The sequence below is a fragment of the Mastigoproctus giganteus genome, chromosome 4, assembly GCF_048544385.1.
Source record: "Mastigoproctus giganteus isolate SK-2022 chromosome 4, ASM4854438v1, whole genome shotgun sequence".
Classification (NCBI taxonomy): Eukaryota; Metazoa; Arthropoda; class Arachnida; order Uropygi; family Thelyphonidae; genus Mastigoproctus; species Mastigoproctus giganteus.
In genome coordinates this window covers 51,885,361-51,899,001 of record NC_143578.1, presented here as the reverse complement: position 1 = coordinate 51,899,001, position 13,641 = coordinate 51,885,361, and the positions used below count along the sequence as shown (strand labels likewise).

The window sequence follows — 13,641 nt, the reverse complement described above, 5'->3', positions numbered from 1 at the left end:
TCCCCAATTGAGCCCTTGTGGGTAGCACAGTTGGTACAATCACCATCTTCCCCACACCAGGTGGAAAAGACCTGAGTTCGAATCCGTGGGTTGATATTTATTGGGAGAAATATTTATGGGCCTTTTTCCAACGTTACTGAATTAGTCGGTCTCAGGCGAGGGTAGGATGGTTTTTTTCTTCCAGAAACTGGTTTCTTCGTCCAGCGAACAGCACATCGACCATAGAACACACGCAGTTTACAGACTATATATGGCAAAATATGGCCTAAGTTACTGATGCGCCTAAAACTCTATAACAACAACCCCAACTTTGAAGAGGAGTCCAAAGAAGAGACGGATGTATATTTAAAAAATAGTATATATATTTTTTTAATTTTGTAATTGCTGTTCATTGTCTTCCATTCTGAATAGGATTTAAGGTCAATGAATTACTCGTTCCGTGGTCCGATTAACCAGCATAATATGAAATCATTTTACTTAGACTAAATAATAATAATAATAAAATGATCTCAAATTATCTGCTCTAGCTCAACATCTGGGATTGTCAATCAGTGGGTTTCAAACTGTCGGGCGCGAAGACATTTCAAGTGAGTCACTGTAATCAGTGGCCTTCACAGGTAGGGGCTAAATGGATTATAGCCCCTTATGATGATGAAATTAATGTGGATTTTTTACTACTGCATGATAATTAAAGCTTAATGATTCCTTGTACCATCGCTTTAGCCTCCTTCTTTCGAAAATTCTGATTCTCGAAAAATTGCTTTAGCCTCCCGTTAGAAAATCCTGGCACCCCCACTGACAGTAATAGTGAGAATTACTACACTAATCATACAATTCACCATAAGTACTATTAGTATACATTTCTGAGTTGTGTGTGATTTAAAAATGCTTGAGAAAACACTGATTCTAAAGTATATCCTTGACCTCCTTTACTGTCCTTTTTTTTAACGTTCACAAACAAATAAAATAGCTCCTAAGTTTCCTACCGCTCTAGGTCAGTAAATACCAACCTTAGATTCTCTGCTCTTTTAGGAACGACGTCGTGTTCCCTATTCAAGTGTAAACCAGCTTCTGTTTTTATTTCTGACAGCGTCTCCCCATTAGTTTTGCCAACGGCAATGACCCTGATTTCTCTTACCTAAATTCGTCTCACATTACTGCTCTCACTTCGTTTTCCTCCATTTCAGCTATACGTCAAATGGAACTGCCAGTAGTTAAATTTATAGAGTTATAACCATATATTTCTCGTGTTTTTATCAATAGGAAAAAAATTCACTTTTCTATGACCCCATTTCGTGCTTTACTTTTTTATAAAAAAATTCATTGTCATATTTGTGTTTTCATTTATGTTTTTTATAGTTCTTGAGCACTGTCTTCGATCTTTCAGCTTATGTAAAGCAGAGAACAAGACCAAGATGTATACTTGATTTCGTGAACGTCTAACACCAATTGTTTTATACTTCTCCATATTTATTAGAAAATTTACATTCTTTTATTTATATAAGAATTATAAAGAATCTCCTGCTATTTATAACATTAGATTAACAAGACACAGAAACTAGCACCATTGGGGTATAATTAATATCAGTTTTATATAAGAATTAGAATGAATTTTCACAGTTGTAAGCATCATTGGTGAGGGGAGGGCTTTCTAGAAGTTCCTTTGAGTGAAGGCTGTAGTTAGCTAATCTCAGGAAGAGGTGATACGAGTTTTCAGCCCTCGCACAGAATGCAAATCCGGCAAATGAACACATTTTAAAATACATAATACGCAATAGCACAATATGGTGCCCTCGTGGGTAGCACAGTTCGCAGGATCGCCGTCCTACCAATGGAATTTTTAGGGGCCTTTTTTACAACGTGGCTGAGTTAGTTTTCTAACTTCTGAGTTTTCTGCAAACAGAAAATCCAACTGAGAACACATGCAATTTGCAGACAATATACATGGAGCAAAATGGCCTCTCATATAGAAACCTTTGACCTTAATAGATTAGTTAAATAGAATACAATTTCAATAAAAAATGTTTGTTCCTCCTCAAAAATTACTTAACATCACTAATTTGAACCAATGTGTTTCATGATAACACCAGATAGTAGGGCTAAATTTAACGGTTGTGCCAAAGAGGTGATTATTCCTTTGTATATAGAAGTTGTTAATCCACGTCTTAGGTATTGCATAACAGCCTGGAATCAGCATTTTAGATGGTAGATCTGTTGGAAAGGGTACTGAAAAGATAAACGAGATTGGTTAGACACAAGATTATTCTTACAGAGAAATCGACTCCACTTCTATAAGTTGCAATATATGAAAACCAGACATCAGTGTAGTGATCTGATCGAAGTATTGAACTCTTAAAAAAATGCTAGATAAACTAATAGCTATGGGTAAGTTTCCTTTTTGTTCGCGCTACATTACACAAAGAGACATAGCTTTAACTTAAGAAAGGACAGCTTCAGACTTAGATCTGAGAAAGTTTGCCTAATAATTGACAATATGACATGTTCTATTGTATCAACTACCTATTTTACCAGTATAAGCTGGTAAAATAGGTAATTTATAATCTGTTATTCAGTCCAGTTTCCGCATGCTTTACGCATTTTGAGAAGGTTAATTTTATTTGTTTTTAGAGTTCTGTCCTCCAACTTCTTGAATAATAGATTGTGTGCTCAATAGAGATATAAATTTGAGAGAACTCCTGGCTTAGTGTAATCATTCTAGTCAGAGTAGAATATCATTTAGCTTTAAATATCATTTAAAATAATATTTTAACACGAAAATATCCGTGACATTTAATCAGTGTTCGTATTTTAGAAAAAGTTTTATCAATCAGTGCTCTTGCAAATTCTAGCCTTTCTGATAATCTTCCAAAGAAAACATTGAAAAGTTATCTATTTTATCGACGGCAAGTCTAAACCTAGTTTTTCTGGCCAGTAAAGTTCATTGTGGCCTTGAGAGGGAGCATAAACAAAGGGCTCACATTTCCTCCTTACACTTGGCATCCACCATAACTATACGACGAATATCTTATTCATGAAAAGAAAAACATACACCTAGTAGAGGCTGTTAGAAATGTGAGGATTCATTGTTTTAGTGCATCCAATTTTTCGCTCCAACTTCATCGGCCCATCTTAATTTCGAAACGTTGTTGTTCAAATAGTGTACAACAAACGCCAGAATGCGGAAGTGAAAGCAAAGGAAGTTTTTGTATCGAACAAAAATTTCCTTTTTCCAAGAACTAAGGATACAGCCTCATCAGCAGCCTCAACAGCCCAACTTTTTAGTTATTCTACAGTTTAAAATGTAATATTCAGAAAATAGACTAAAAATGGCAAAACATTTGGATAGTTGTTCATTTTTTATTGTAGAATTGGATCATTTAATGCATCTCCCAAATATTTATTGCCAATTTAAAAGTCTGATAAACTATTTAAACTACTTAAGAAATGCCTGGCCCTCGTGGGTAGTACAGTTAGTAGAATTGCCGTCCTCCCCACACTGGGTGGAAAAGACCTCAGTTCAATTCCTGTCGATTATGGGAGGTTTTATGGGCCTTTTCACAACGTGGCTCAGTTAGTCGGTCTCCAAAGAGGGTAGCATAGTTTTTCATCCAGAAAACAGAAAATCGATCAGAACACACGCAATTTACAGACAATATATACGGAGCAATATGGCCTTAGTTGCTGATACTCCTAAAATTCTGCTGCAACATTAAGAAATGTCACGAAGTAACTGTTTCCAGAGGAAAAAATCAATTGCCAATTCTGAGCTCCTCCATTACTATATAAAACTTTTCTGCATTGTAGTGAAATAAATAAAAAATATTATTAGAGAACGTCTTTATTTGACTATTTTATTTTACAAAAAATATGGGTGTCTATATCAAGATGCCGAATTACCTAATCAACTTTTCTTTTCTTCGGTTGTCCCATTAACTTCTGTTCATTGAATCAAGCTTTCTTGTTATACATCTCGCGAAAATTACAATAAGCAAATATTAAAGTCGAAAGCAAACAACCATCTTTTATTTTCTCAACCTATATACGATACTAGAAAGCTACCGATGCCAATAGCCTGTTATGTTTCCGGTTACCATGAGAAAAGAAAAATGGAAAAAAATTTATTTAACAAATTTAAACACGTCCAAATGATAATAAGATATTACAAGATCTCATAAATATTAAATATCTGTTTAGTGCATTTCTAGTACACTAGTTCTAAATTCCATGTTTTGACTTCCTTTGTTTCATCACCCATGTGAAATCGATGCCTTCCAGATCAATTTTCAGTCTTCCAAAAACATGATGATGTGAGCAAGATTGGTATCTAACATGACTGGTATCCAGCTACCTGGCCACAATTATATTCCGATCTGCCTTGATGATATTGCCTGTCAAGACACTTTCTCCTCTGACTATGTGAGCTTCTCCTGGGTGAGGATTATCTTCCGGAATTTTTCTTCGTTCAGAGTAAAGGTTCTCCTTTTCGTATACTCATACGCTTATCGACATATGCATTTTTCTTATGGAGATACGCCATTCCCTCAAAAACCGAGTAACATCAGGATATGTCAGCTTGGACACACCTGTCACTGTGAACACCATATTACCTTAATTAATGCACACGACTCTTCACACATACAGGACAGCCAACCTGCCCTATTTCTGAGTACAAGCGTTGGTTCCAATCCCTAAATTTAACCTATGGCGGCGCATAATTTAAATTTAGATAATCTAAATCTCGTTTTAATTTGGTTCATCTTATGACATTCATTTTGAAAAGCTCAGTTGCAGCTACTTGCAACTTATTTATTAAATTTGAATATATGCTATTAAAACATTAATAATAGTGAGATAAATAATTTATTTAACTTTATTTATAATTATATTTATTCATAATTAGTTATTTATAACTAATTATTAAGGGTTAGTATATAGTTAATTATTCGTATATACATTATTATTCATAATTTCAAAAAAAAAAGTGAACATTAAACTCTTAAATAAATCCCAGTATACACTATCTCATAAATAATTTTTCATTTTATGATTTCAGTTTTATTTGTTATTTGGGAGCCTGCTTTTTTCTTGCAGCCAAACTCGCGAAGGACTGAGGGGTTTTTCCTATAGCATAGGTTGGTTGATCCTTAATTATTATTATTATTATTTTTTTTTTATGTTAACGACAATAGTTACAATAGGCTGAAAAGTATTATCAGCAACAGAAGTGCGAATTTGCCAACCATTGGATGAAAGTAAGTAATAAATCAATCGGATTAGTTAAATACAAAACTAAATTTTTGTATTTGTGCAATTTTTAATATTGAGCTGAGACCCAGTATGCTGTTATAGTAAGGAAAAATATAATAGGCAGTTAAAAATCGTTCACTAGGCCTGCTAGTTCACACTAAGGTGTTAGTGAGCGGAGGGAAGCCTACTGAGTGGTCTATTATTTTTCTCCATACTATAATTAATACTACACGCAGAAAATAGCTATCATCTTGCGATATCATGAATATGTTTTACTGTATTGTGTATAGATGTTCAAAGATCAAGTCGTCTTCTAACGTATCATTATTTATTTATGTGAAAATAAGAGAGCAACATTATCTCTCATCCATACGAACACCATGAAGTATGTATTAATAAACAAGACCATATATTATGGTGCTATGTTAAAGGAATTTTAGTTTTCCGTTTTCATTTTACTAAATACCAAACCATACAAACATGTATTTGTCCAGTATGTGTCTTCCGTCAGTTCCTTTTTTTGTGTGTGTCTGCCTGTGTGATTCTTTCTGTTTAGTCAAGAAAAAATATAACGCTCAACTTTTATTGGAATTATATTTTATAGAGTATTTTTACAAATCAAGATAATTATATCAACTATAAACGCATCCTGAAGAGATGGAGACAAATTCTTGTCCAAACCTAGCATTGGATAAGGAAGATGATTCTGACTGTGGCACCAGATGTTTCTCCGGTGTAAGAAGCAATAGTCTTACTTTAGAAGACACTGCGTGGAATAAAAAAGACATGACTTCGGTAGTATGTGGAGAAAATGATGAGAACAGCGATAGTGTTTCATCTACTGTTCCAGAACGGGGTCAGTGGATGGGAAAACTAGACTTCCTGTTCAGTTGCATCAACTACGCCGTGGGATTAGGAAATGTGTGGAGGTTCCCATATCTTTGCTACGAAAATGGAGGAGGTAACAATAATTTTAAAAATTTAATTTTATTTTTAAGTATTTCATTATATAAAATTAATAACATCCAATGTGGGTTTCTGTGTAATAAAATAACATGAGTTTTAATTACTTAATTAAAAATCATTTTTCATTTCCAAAATGAAATTTTGGATCTGAGGAAGTGATAATTATTAGTAGTAATAAATAGCAGCCAGTGCATGTTCTAGAATGTCCATTTTGATACCATCGGTTAGGAAAAGACGAATAATCTTTTTTTTTTTACAATGACAGTACACTCAGGACGCAATAGGTGTGATTGCCCTTTCGTACCACGTGGAAAAGACCCAAATTCTATTTTTGATGAATGAACTTGAAAAATAATTTCCATTTTAAATTATCTGAGTTGGTCAGAGTAGGTCTCTGGTGACGGGTACACGTCTTTTTTTATTTATTTATTTTTTTTATCTCCTGGAATCTCTGGTTTTTCATCTCGAAAAGCAGGCAACCTGGAATGGGTTGGAACTTTCCTAAGTCCCAATTTTTACAACAATACTTTTTATAGGCCTAAGGGGTTGCAGAACAGTACTTTTTATAGGCCTAAGGGGTTGCAGAACAGCATTTTTATAGGCCTAAGGCACTGTAGCCGTGTAGTCAAACGCGAGGGTACATCAATACACGACTTTGAGTTGACTCTAGCTCGCATGACTGCTAAAAATTTGCTGTTCTTATATTCTTTCAGGCTTGTAAACTTCATTTTATATTCTTTCAGGCTTGTAAACTTCTCTGACCTCTTGTGCACGTTTCTTAGCATAAACAAAAGATTTTTTTTTTTTTTTTATAAGCGAAGCTGGTGCTATTTACTTGTGTTTTCTTAAGCTTGTTGTATGAAAAATGGGCCTACCTGCTGTTATTCATAATAGATAATTATCATCTAAGCATGGAACTTTTTTTCCAAGCTTTGTATTACATTTTCCTGCCTACGGGATAATCCGGCTTTGGTCCACGAAAATGTGTGGTCAATCTGTCACAACTGCGCTTAAAGCAATATTTTTTAATTAACAATAAAAATAAATAAGGGAAAAAAACCACAAAGCCATATTGTTTCTTAGGTTTAAATTTTCAGTGCTTGTATTTATCATGATCCTAGAAAACAAAATAATCTAGAGGTAAGTACGATGAAGCTGCTAGCAAGCTGCTGTACGAAATAATTATTATCATATTTTGAGCAGCTTATTAGCAGGGATTTATTGCAGCCCAGAGCTCCTTAATCTACTTTACATCGTTCTTCGTGATAGCATAGTGAATTCTTACTTGTTACTCATTTGGAGAGGCCTGTGTTGATATTCCTTTGGAAATTGGAGGAATTCTTTTGGAATTAATTTGAACTTATAGTCAACTAATTATAATTTCTTCAGTTTGTGCTAGTCAGTCGATCTCAGCATGAGAAATGGCTGAGATCGACTGGGTGGTTGGTATAATCACCTAATCGTCAAATTCAGAAAAACATCTGAGTTCGAATTCCATCAATGGACGTGAGGAATTTTTGTGGGTCTTTTTCACAATGTGACTAAGTTATTCGATCTCAGGCGAGGGTAGCATGGTTTCCCCCACTGGAAAGTTGGGTTTTTCGTCCAACGAAAAGCAAATTAATCCCAGACCACACGCAGTTTACAGACATATTAAAGTACGACGAAATATACGACTTAAAACCCTACTATTACTGCTACTTCAGTCGATATCAGGTGACAGGAGTAGAGATTTCCCCTTGATTATTTTGAGTTTTTGAGCCCACACAACATGTACTTGTATAGCTATAATATGTGATAAACCATATTAACTGGCGAGCTACATGAACTGGCACAGCATGGCCAAAATAGCCGATGTTCCAGAAAATCCACAGCCAACTAACAACGTATCTCCCATTTCCGTTCCATGTACTCAATATCTGCAATGCTTTCAGATAAGAACGTTCAAGAGAGACTAAGACAAATTCAGAATTTTCAATAGGCTTTATTGTACATCAAAAATGGTTATTCACAACATCGATTTCTCTGCTGAATCTTTTAACATGTTGTCTGATATTAATCAGCTTGTTGCTTCTTTTGTGCTTCTATCGAAGTGGCTAACCCATGATTAAAAAACTATCTTCTACATCTTTTTTTTTCTTTTAAATGATTCCTTCGATTATATCGTTCGAATAATATATAATCAAAGTGTATCATTCGAATGATGCATTTGATTGTGGAAAATCATTCCATTATTTTATTTTATAATATTATATTAATATAATATCATTCTATAATTTCCTTCTAATAATATCATTCGAATTATATCATTCAAATGATATTAGTAAATTAATAAGAGGAGTTTACCTCAATATAGTGCGTAGAACACTTCCGTATACGCACTATATTGAGGTAAACTCCTCTTATTAATTTACTAATATTATTATCAACGTAGAACATATTGAGTAGTACAGCTCTGATTCATACTATCATTCAAATGATATAATCGAATGATTATTAGTTAGTAACTACTATCATTCGATTATTTCAATTATTGAAATCTCTCGATTACTATTCGATTATGCTCATTTTGATTATGAAATGATGATTCGATTATGCTCATTTTGATTATGAAATGAAACGAAATCTAAGAAAAAAAATCTAATAAAGGTAATACATAGACCTATAAGTAAAATGTGCAATGTTTTCAATAAAACCTTCGAAAGCAAATATTGATACTTAACTGTCAAGTAAAAAATTAGAGAAAGAGAGAGTCTTTTAAATTAGTTTGGCAAAAATATTCGTTTGCTTCCCTCTTTGAATTCTTAAATTTTATCTAATTCTGGAATCCGGAAGATACTCAACATCGTTCTATTTTTGTCATGTGTAGGTAGACTCATAAATTTTCTGTAGCAACATGCCATCTGATAATTTATAGTAAATCGGAATGTAGTACAGCTGTTTCCACATAGTTTATTACACAGCACGCAGTGGTTCAATTGACACTCCATTTTTGCACTTGCTTGGATTTTTATTAAAGAGAATGAAGCTCTTTATGGAAGGGCTCTCTAGAGAGAGAGAGAGAGAGAGAGAGAGAGAGAGAGAGAGAGAGAGAGAGATTTTACTGTCCCTGAAATTTGTATAATTACTAACAATTTGACCTTCATTTTCCTTCATGGATCACAAGGAACGATCAAGGCCAAAAAGACAGTTACGAAAGATTATGTTTTAGTTACAGTAAGTCATGAAATTCAATGAGCATGAGCCTAAGATACAGAATGGAATTGATTCTTCAACGTTCTTCTATGAAAAAGTAATCCCAAAAGATTCATTACATTTTAAGATTATTATGTCATTTTGTGTGATGAGGAATAGAAGTTTTATCCTGTGGAATTTAATTTTCCATATAAACAGTTCTCTATTATTGCTTTTCATTTTGGATTCTTTCCTTTGGGAGACTAATTCCCTTTACTTTCCATATTGCTGAGCAGTAGTAACAGAAACTGAATGATTGCACTCTTTCAAAAGTTATGTTAACAAATAAAAAGAGATTATCAATAATTTCAGAATTAGATAACTTTGAAATAAAAATAAATATGCTACATATATAGAGAAAAATATGATTTATACGATATAATTATGAAAACAGAACTTTTCCCTTGTTTATATAAAAATTTCTAACATGCAAACAAAGGATTATATAAAGATGCTTTAAAACTGGTTCTCTTTATTTTACAAGATTGAAAACTGTGAACCAGTGGTGTGGCTCCTGATATAAGAAATTGGTGGTCGCAATTCTTGTTTTGAGTTTTGAAACTGTCTAGTTTCAAAACTCAAAACACAAAGAATATACCTCCTTGCACAAAACATAATGGATAGGTTGTTATAAATCCTTTCCCACTTTTAAAAATTAATAACTCACAAACTGTAGATCATATCTAAAAACGGGTTTTTGCATTGTAATCAATATATGCGGGACTTTGTTTTAAATAATAAAAATAGTATGGAATATTCCCACCAGGGGGCTGTAAAGTGATTAATTTAGAAAAATAACACAAAGGTAAATTTTACGCCAATTTTTATTAGCGATAAAATCGCTATATATCTTTCATTAGTTTCTAATAAGCAATCAAGACAGAACATTGTGTTTTCTCTACATTTGCCTTCAAAATTACTATGGAATGTTCACTAATTCTAGACGGATTGAGTCCTTCAAAGCTGAAAAAGTTTTTGCGCCTCATCAATTTACTGAATGAATTCTGGTGATGCTGACGGATGACCACTTCTGGGATCTTAGGAGTTAGGTAGCGTTCTTCGAAACGCTTTAAAATTTTTAATAAGATTCTTCCCGAACAAAAAGACCTTGAGACTTTCTGTCTTTGATACGCTGCAATCATACCATGGCTATTCTTTAAATAAAGATTAATTAAAAGTGCATTATCTTTAGACAGGATTTTAAAACATAACGAACTTGACTGTATTTGGTGAATAAAGTTATGGCTACAGCTTCAAGCTTTTTATCTTGACAACGAAGGATATGTTGTTGTTGTCGTAGTAGGGTTTTAGGAGCATCAGCGACTAAGGCCAACATTGCTCCGTGTATGATGTCTGTAAATTGCGCATGGTTTGTGGTCGATTTTCTGTTTGCTGGACAAAAAACCCGAGTTTCCAGGAGAAAAATCATGCTGCCCTGTATATTCTCTCCATTAAGGTCAACCTATATATTGTGTTTCGGTACAATTACATGGCATATTTAAGAATCATTATTTTCTAAGATATTTATGGAACTATTGGGACCTGTGGAGCCTTGTACTATGCTACTCATTCGTCTCACAAAGAAACCTCCAATAACTTAATATCAAAATCCGCTTTAAAGGAGATTTCGATGTGTATGTAGGTGTAAAGGGAGGATCACATGCAAAAAATAAGCTGACAGTATAAACCGTAAGATACAGAAACATTCAAATGTTTTCAAGGCAAAGGTACTTTGGAACATGGATGCAAAAGGGGTTAAGGGACCTTGTTTATTTATTTTGAGACTTTGATGGCTCCCTCGGTTCCCCTAGATCGGGGGGGTTTGTTGCGGCGCATCCAATGCAATTCCCATTTGCACGGCCTGAACGTTTTACTGAAAAGATAATGTGCAAAAAAATAGCTGCCGATACAAGAACTATTTTTCGACTGAATGAAGGGATTCCTGCTTGTTCGCTTTGTTTTTGCGCATGCTCATGTTCGTATTATCACAGAAGACCAAATAATGCGCTACAATTCGTTTGGTGACAGATCAGCGTGACATAAATACACGTGATACGTAATAGCCAAAAGCAAATGAAGACGAAACACGTTATACCCTCTTTTCATTAAAACTTTTGAATTTATTTTGAGTCTCACGGTTTGTATCGGCAATTAATATTTTGTGTTATCTTTCCTTTACACTATGTGCAATGAAATTTTGCATACGAGTAGAAAATTATGCACCATTATGAGTATTATGTACTATTTCATGACAATTATTGTTAATGTATTCAAATTTCCTGTAGCCTGCATAAAGACCATTCATAACTACAAGATGTTAAAGACTTCGACTGAACTTACTACTACTGCAGGAATAATTGTTTGAGAGTAAGCTGTTTGTCGATCTTCATTTCAGTATAGTATTTATTACTTTAACGGTCCACGAGCTTTATTCAAATCCGTGTGTTCATATTGGGCATTGAGTCTGTAGAAGTATGTTCACTGGCTGATTTGCATGTAGTGCTGCTGAAAAACCCGGAATATTTAACCACGGGGGCTCACATCTGGTGAGTATGGGCTTGACACACCCAGGGTTCCGAGCTGGATATCATCATTCTTCTCTTTCTGGGTGATTCCCTTTTACTTCTGACTCTTGTTCTCTCTCTCTCAGGGTAATTCAGAAATTTTTCTTTTGCTGATGCAGCATAAGACTCAAGCTTCCTTGCACCATATAGCTAATAATAATAATATATTGCCATGAATCACAGAAAAAAAAACATAAATTCCGGATGGGCGTTATATGACTTCTCTGGATTTAATCTTGAGAAGCACAGTTTAAAAAAAAAATGTATGCTGACAGGGATAACTATTTATGAAGAATTAAATTGATTTTTGTATACATAGGATCCCATAAATTAATTAATTAAAAATTTCAAATTAATTAATTATGATTTTTAAAGTATATCATATCATTCATTTAGCTAAGAGGGGATACGCGTTGGTTGCTACATGGTACAATGGCAGCGTTATGTTGATGGTGGGTTAATCAAAGCAAAGTTAAATTTTAATGAATTTTGTTAAATTTTTGGCGTACTAGAATTACAGTACTGTATATTGAATATTCGATGAAATCGCGGTTTCATCGAATACTATTCGATGAAATCGAATAGTATTCGATGAAACCATACCGATTTTGTTTCTAAATCCAAGCGTCTGCTATAATTGAATAAGACGAGTTTCGATATAATTTAATGTTATTTTAAAGTGCAGTTTTTATGGAAAATGTCATTGTAATTAACATCTGAATAGGCCTTCCATAAACTTCTAAACACCATTTTTAACGTAAAATTTGTTTTGAGAAGTAATATTGTATAGACACACTCGCTCACTAAATCAAAGAACACTGAGCAACACGAATAATTCGCTTTTGTCAACCATTTGTTTGACACATACGAATTACTTCATAATTTATCATTTTGAAAAGTAGGTGGCAAATCGAGAGGGGTTCCCTCATAAATATAATTGGTATGACAAGAGGATATCCTCCAAAAATTCGTGACCTGTAGAATAACCATAAGTTTTATGTGAAAATATATGCCCCAACATAGAATTTAAAACTTTATTATTATTATTATTATTATAATACCCCAGGGGCCCACATCTCATGAGTATGGGCTTGGCACACCCAGGGTTCTGAGCTGGATATCATCATTCTTCTCTTTCTTGGTCTCTCTCTCAGGGTAATTTGGGAATTTTTTTTGGCTAGTGCAGCATAAGCCACAGGCTTCCTTGCACCATATGGCTAATAATAATTATTATTATTAGGTGGTTGTTTAGGGTTGTATGTTTTTAGTGCAAGTGTGTTCCATTTTTTTGAGTGTCTTTCCATCACAGTGTTTAGAGTTGCATTTATGCGTATGTTATTAAGATCGACAAATTCAGACCATGCCTGGGTTGACATGCACCTTTTTAAGTCAAAATTTAAGATAATGTATTTGATATAAAAGTTGATATTTACTACAGAACCTTTTATGTAATTCTTCATAGATGATTCAGATTGATGTACGATGCATGATGTGCAGGTATATTTTACAGATATTCTTGGAGCATATGCAGGCGAATTTAGAAATGATATCATGCATGAGACATTTTTGTAAGGATCTTGGTATAATGTGATTTCATGCTAAGCGTGTTTGAATCCATTAGGGAACAGGT

General features: G+C 33.9%; 1 protein-coding gene across 1 annotated transcript in view; it reads left to right on the top strand.

Annotated features, from left to right (window-relative positions):
* The window catches only part of LOC150086732 (sodium- and chloride-dependent GABA transporter 1-like), a 139,729-nt gene that overhangs the window by 16,032 nt on the left and 110,056 nt on the right, over nucleotides 1-13,641 (top strand). Inside the window, exon 2 of the mRNA XM_090372731.1 lies at nucleotides 5,852-6,208. Within this exon, the coding sequence (XP_090228857.1) occupies nucleotides 5,905-6,208 (304 nt within the window). The 5' untranslated portion in view covers nucleotides 5,852-5,904. The remainder of the gene's footprint in view (nucleotides 1-5,851; nucleotides 6,209-13,641) is intronic.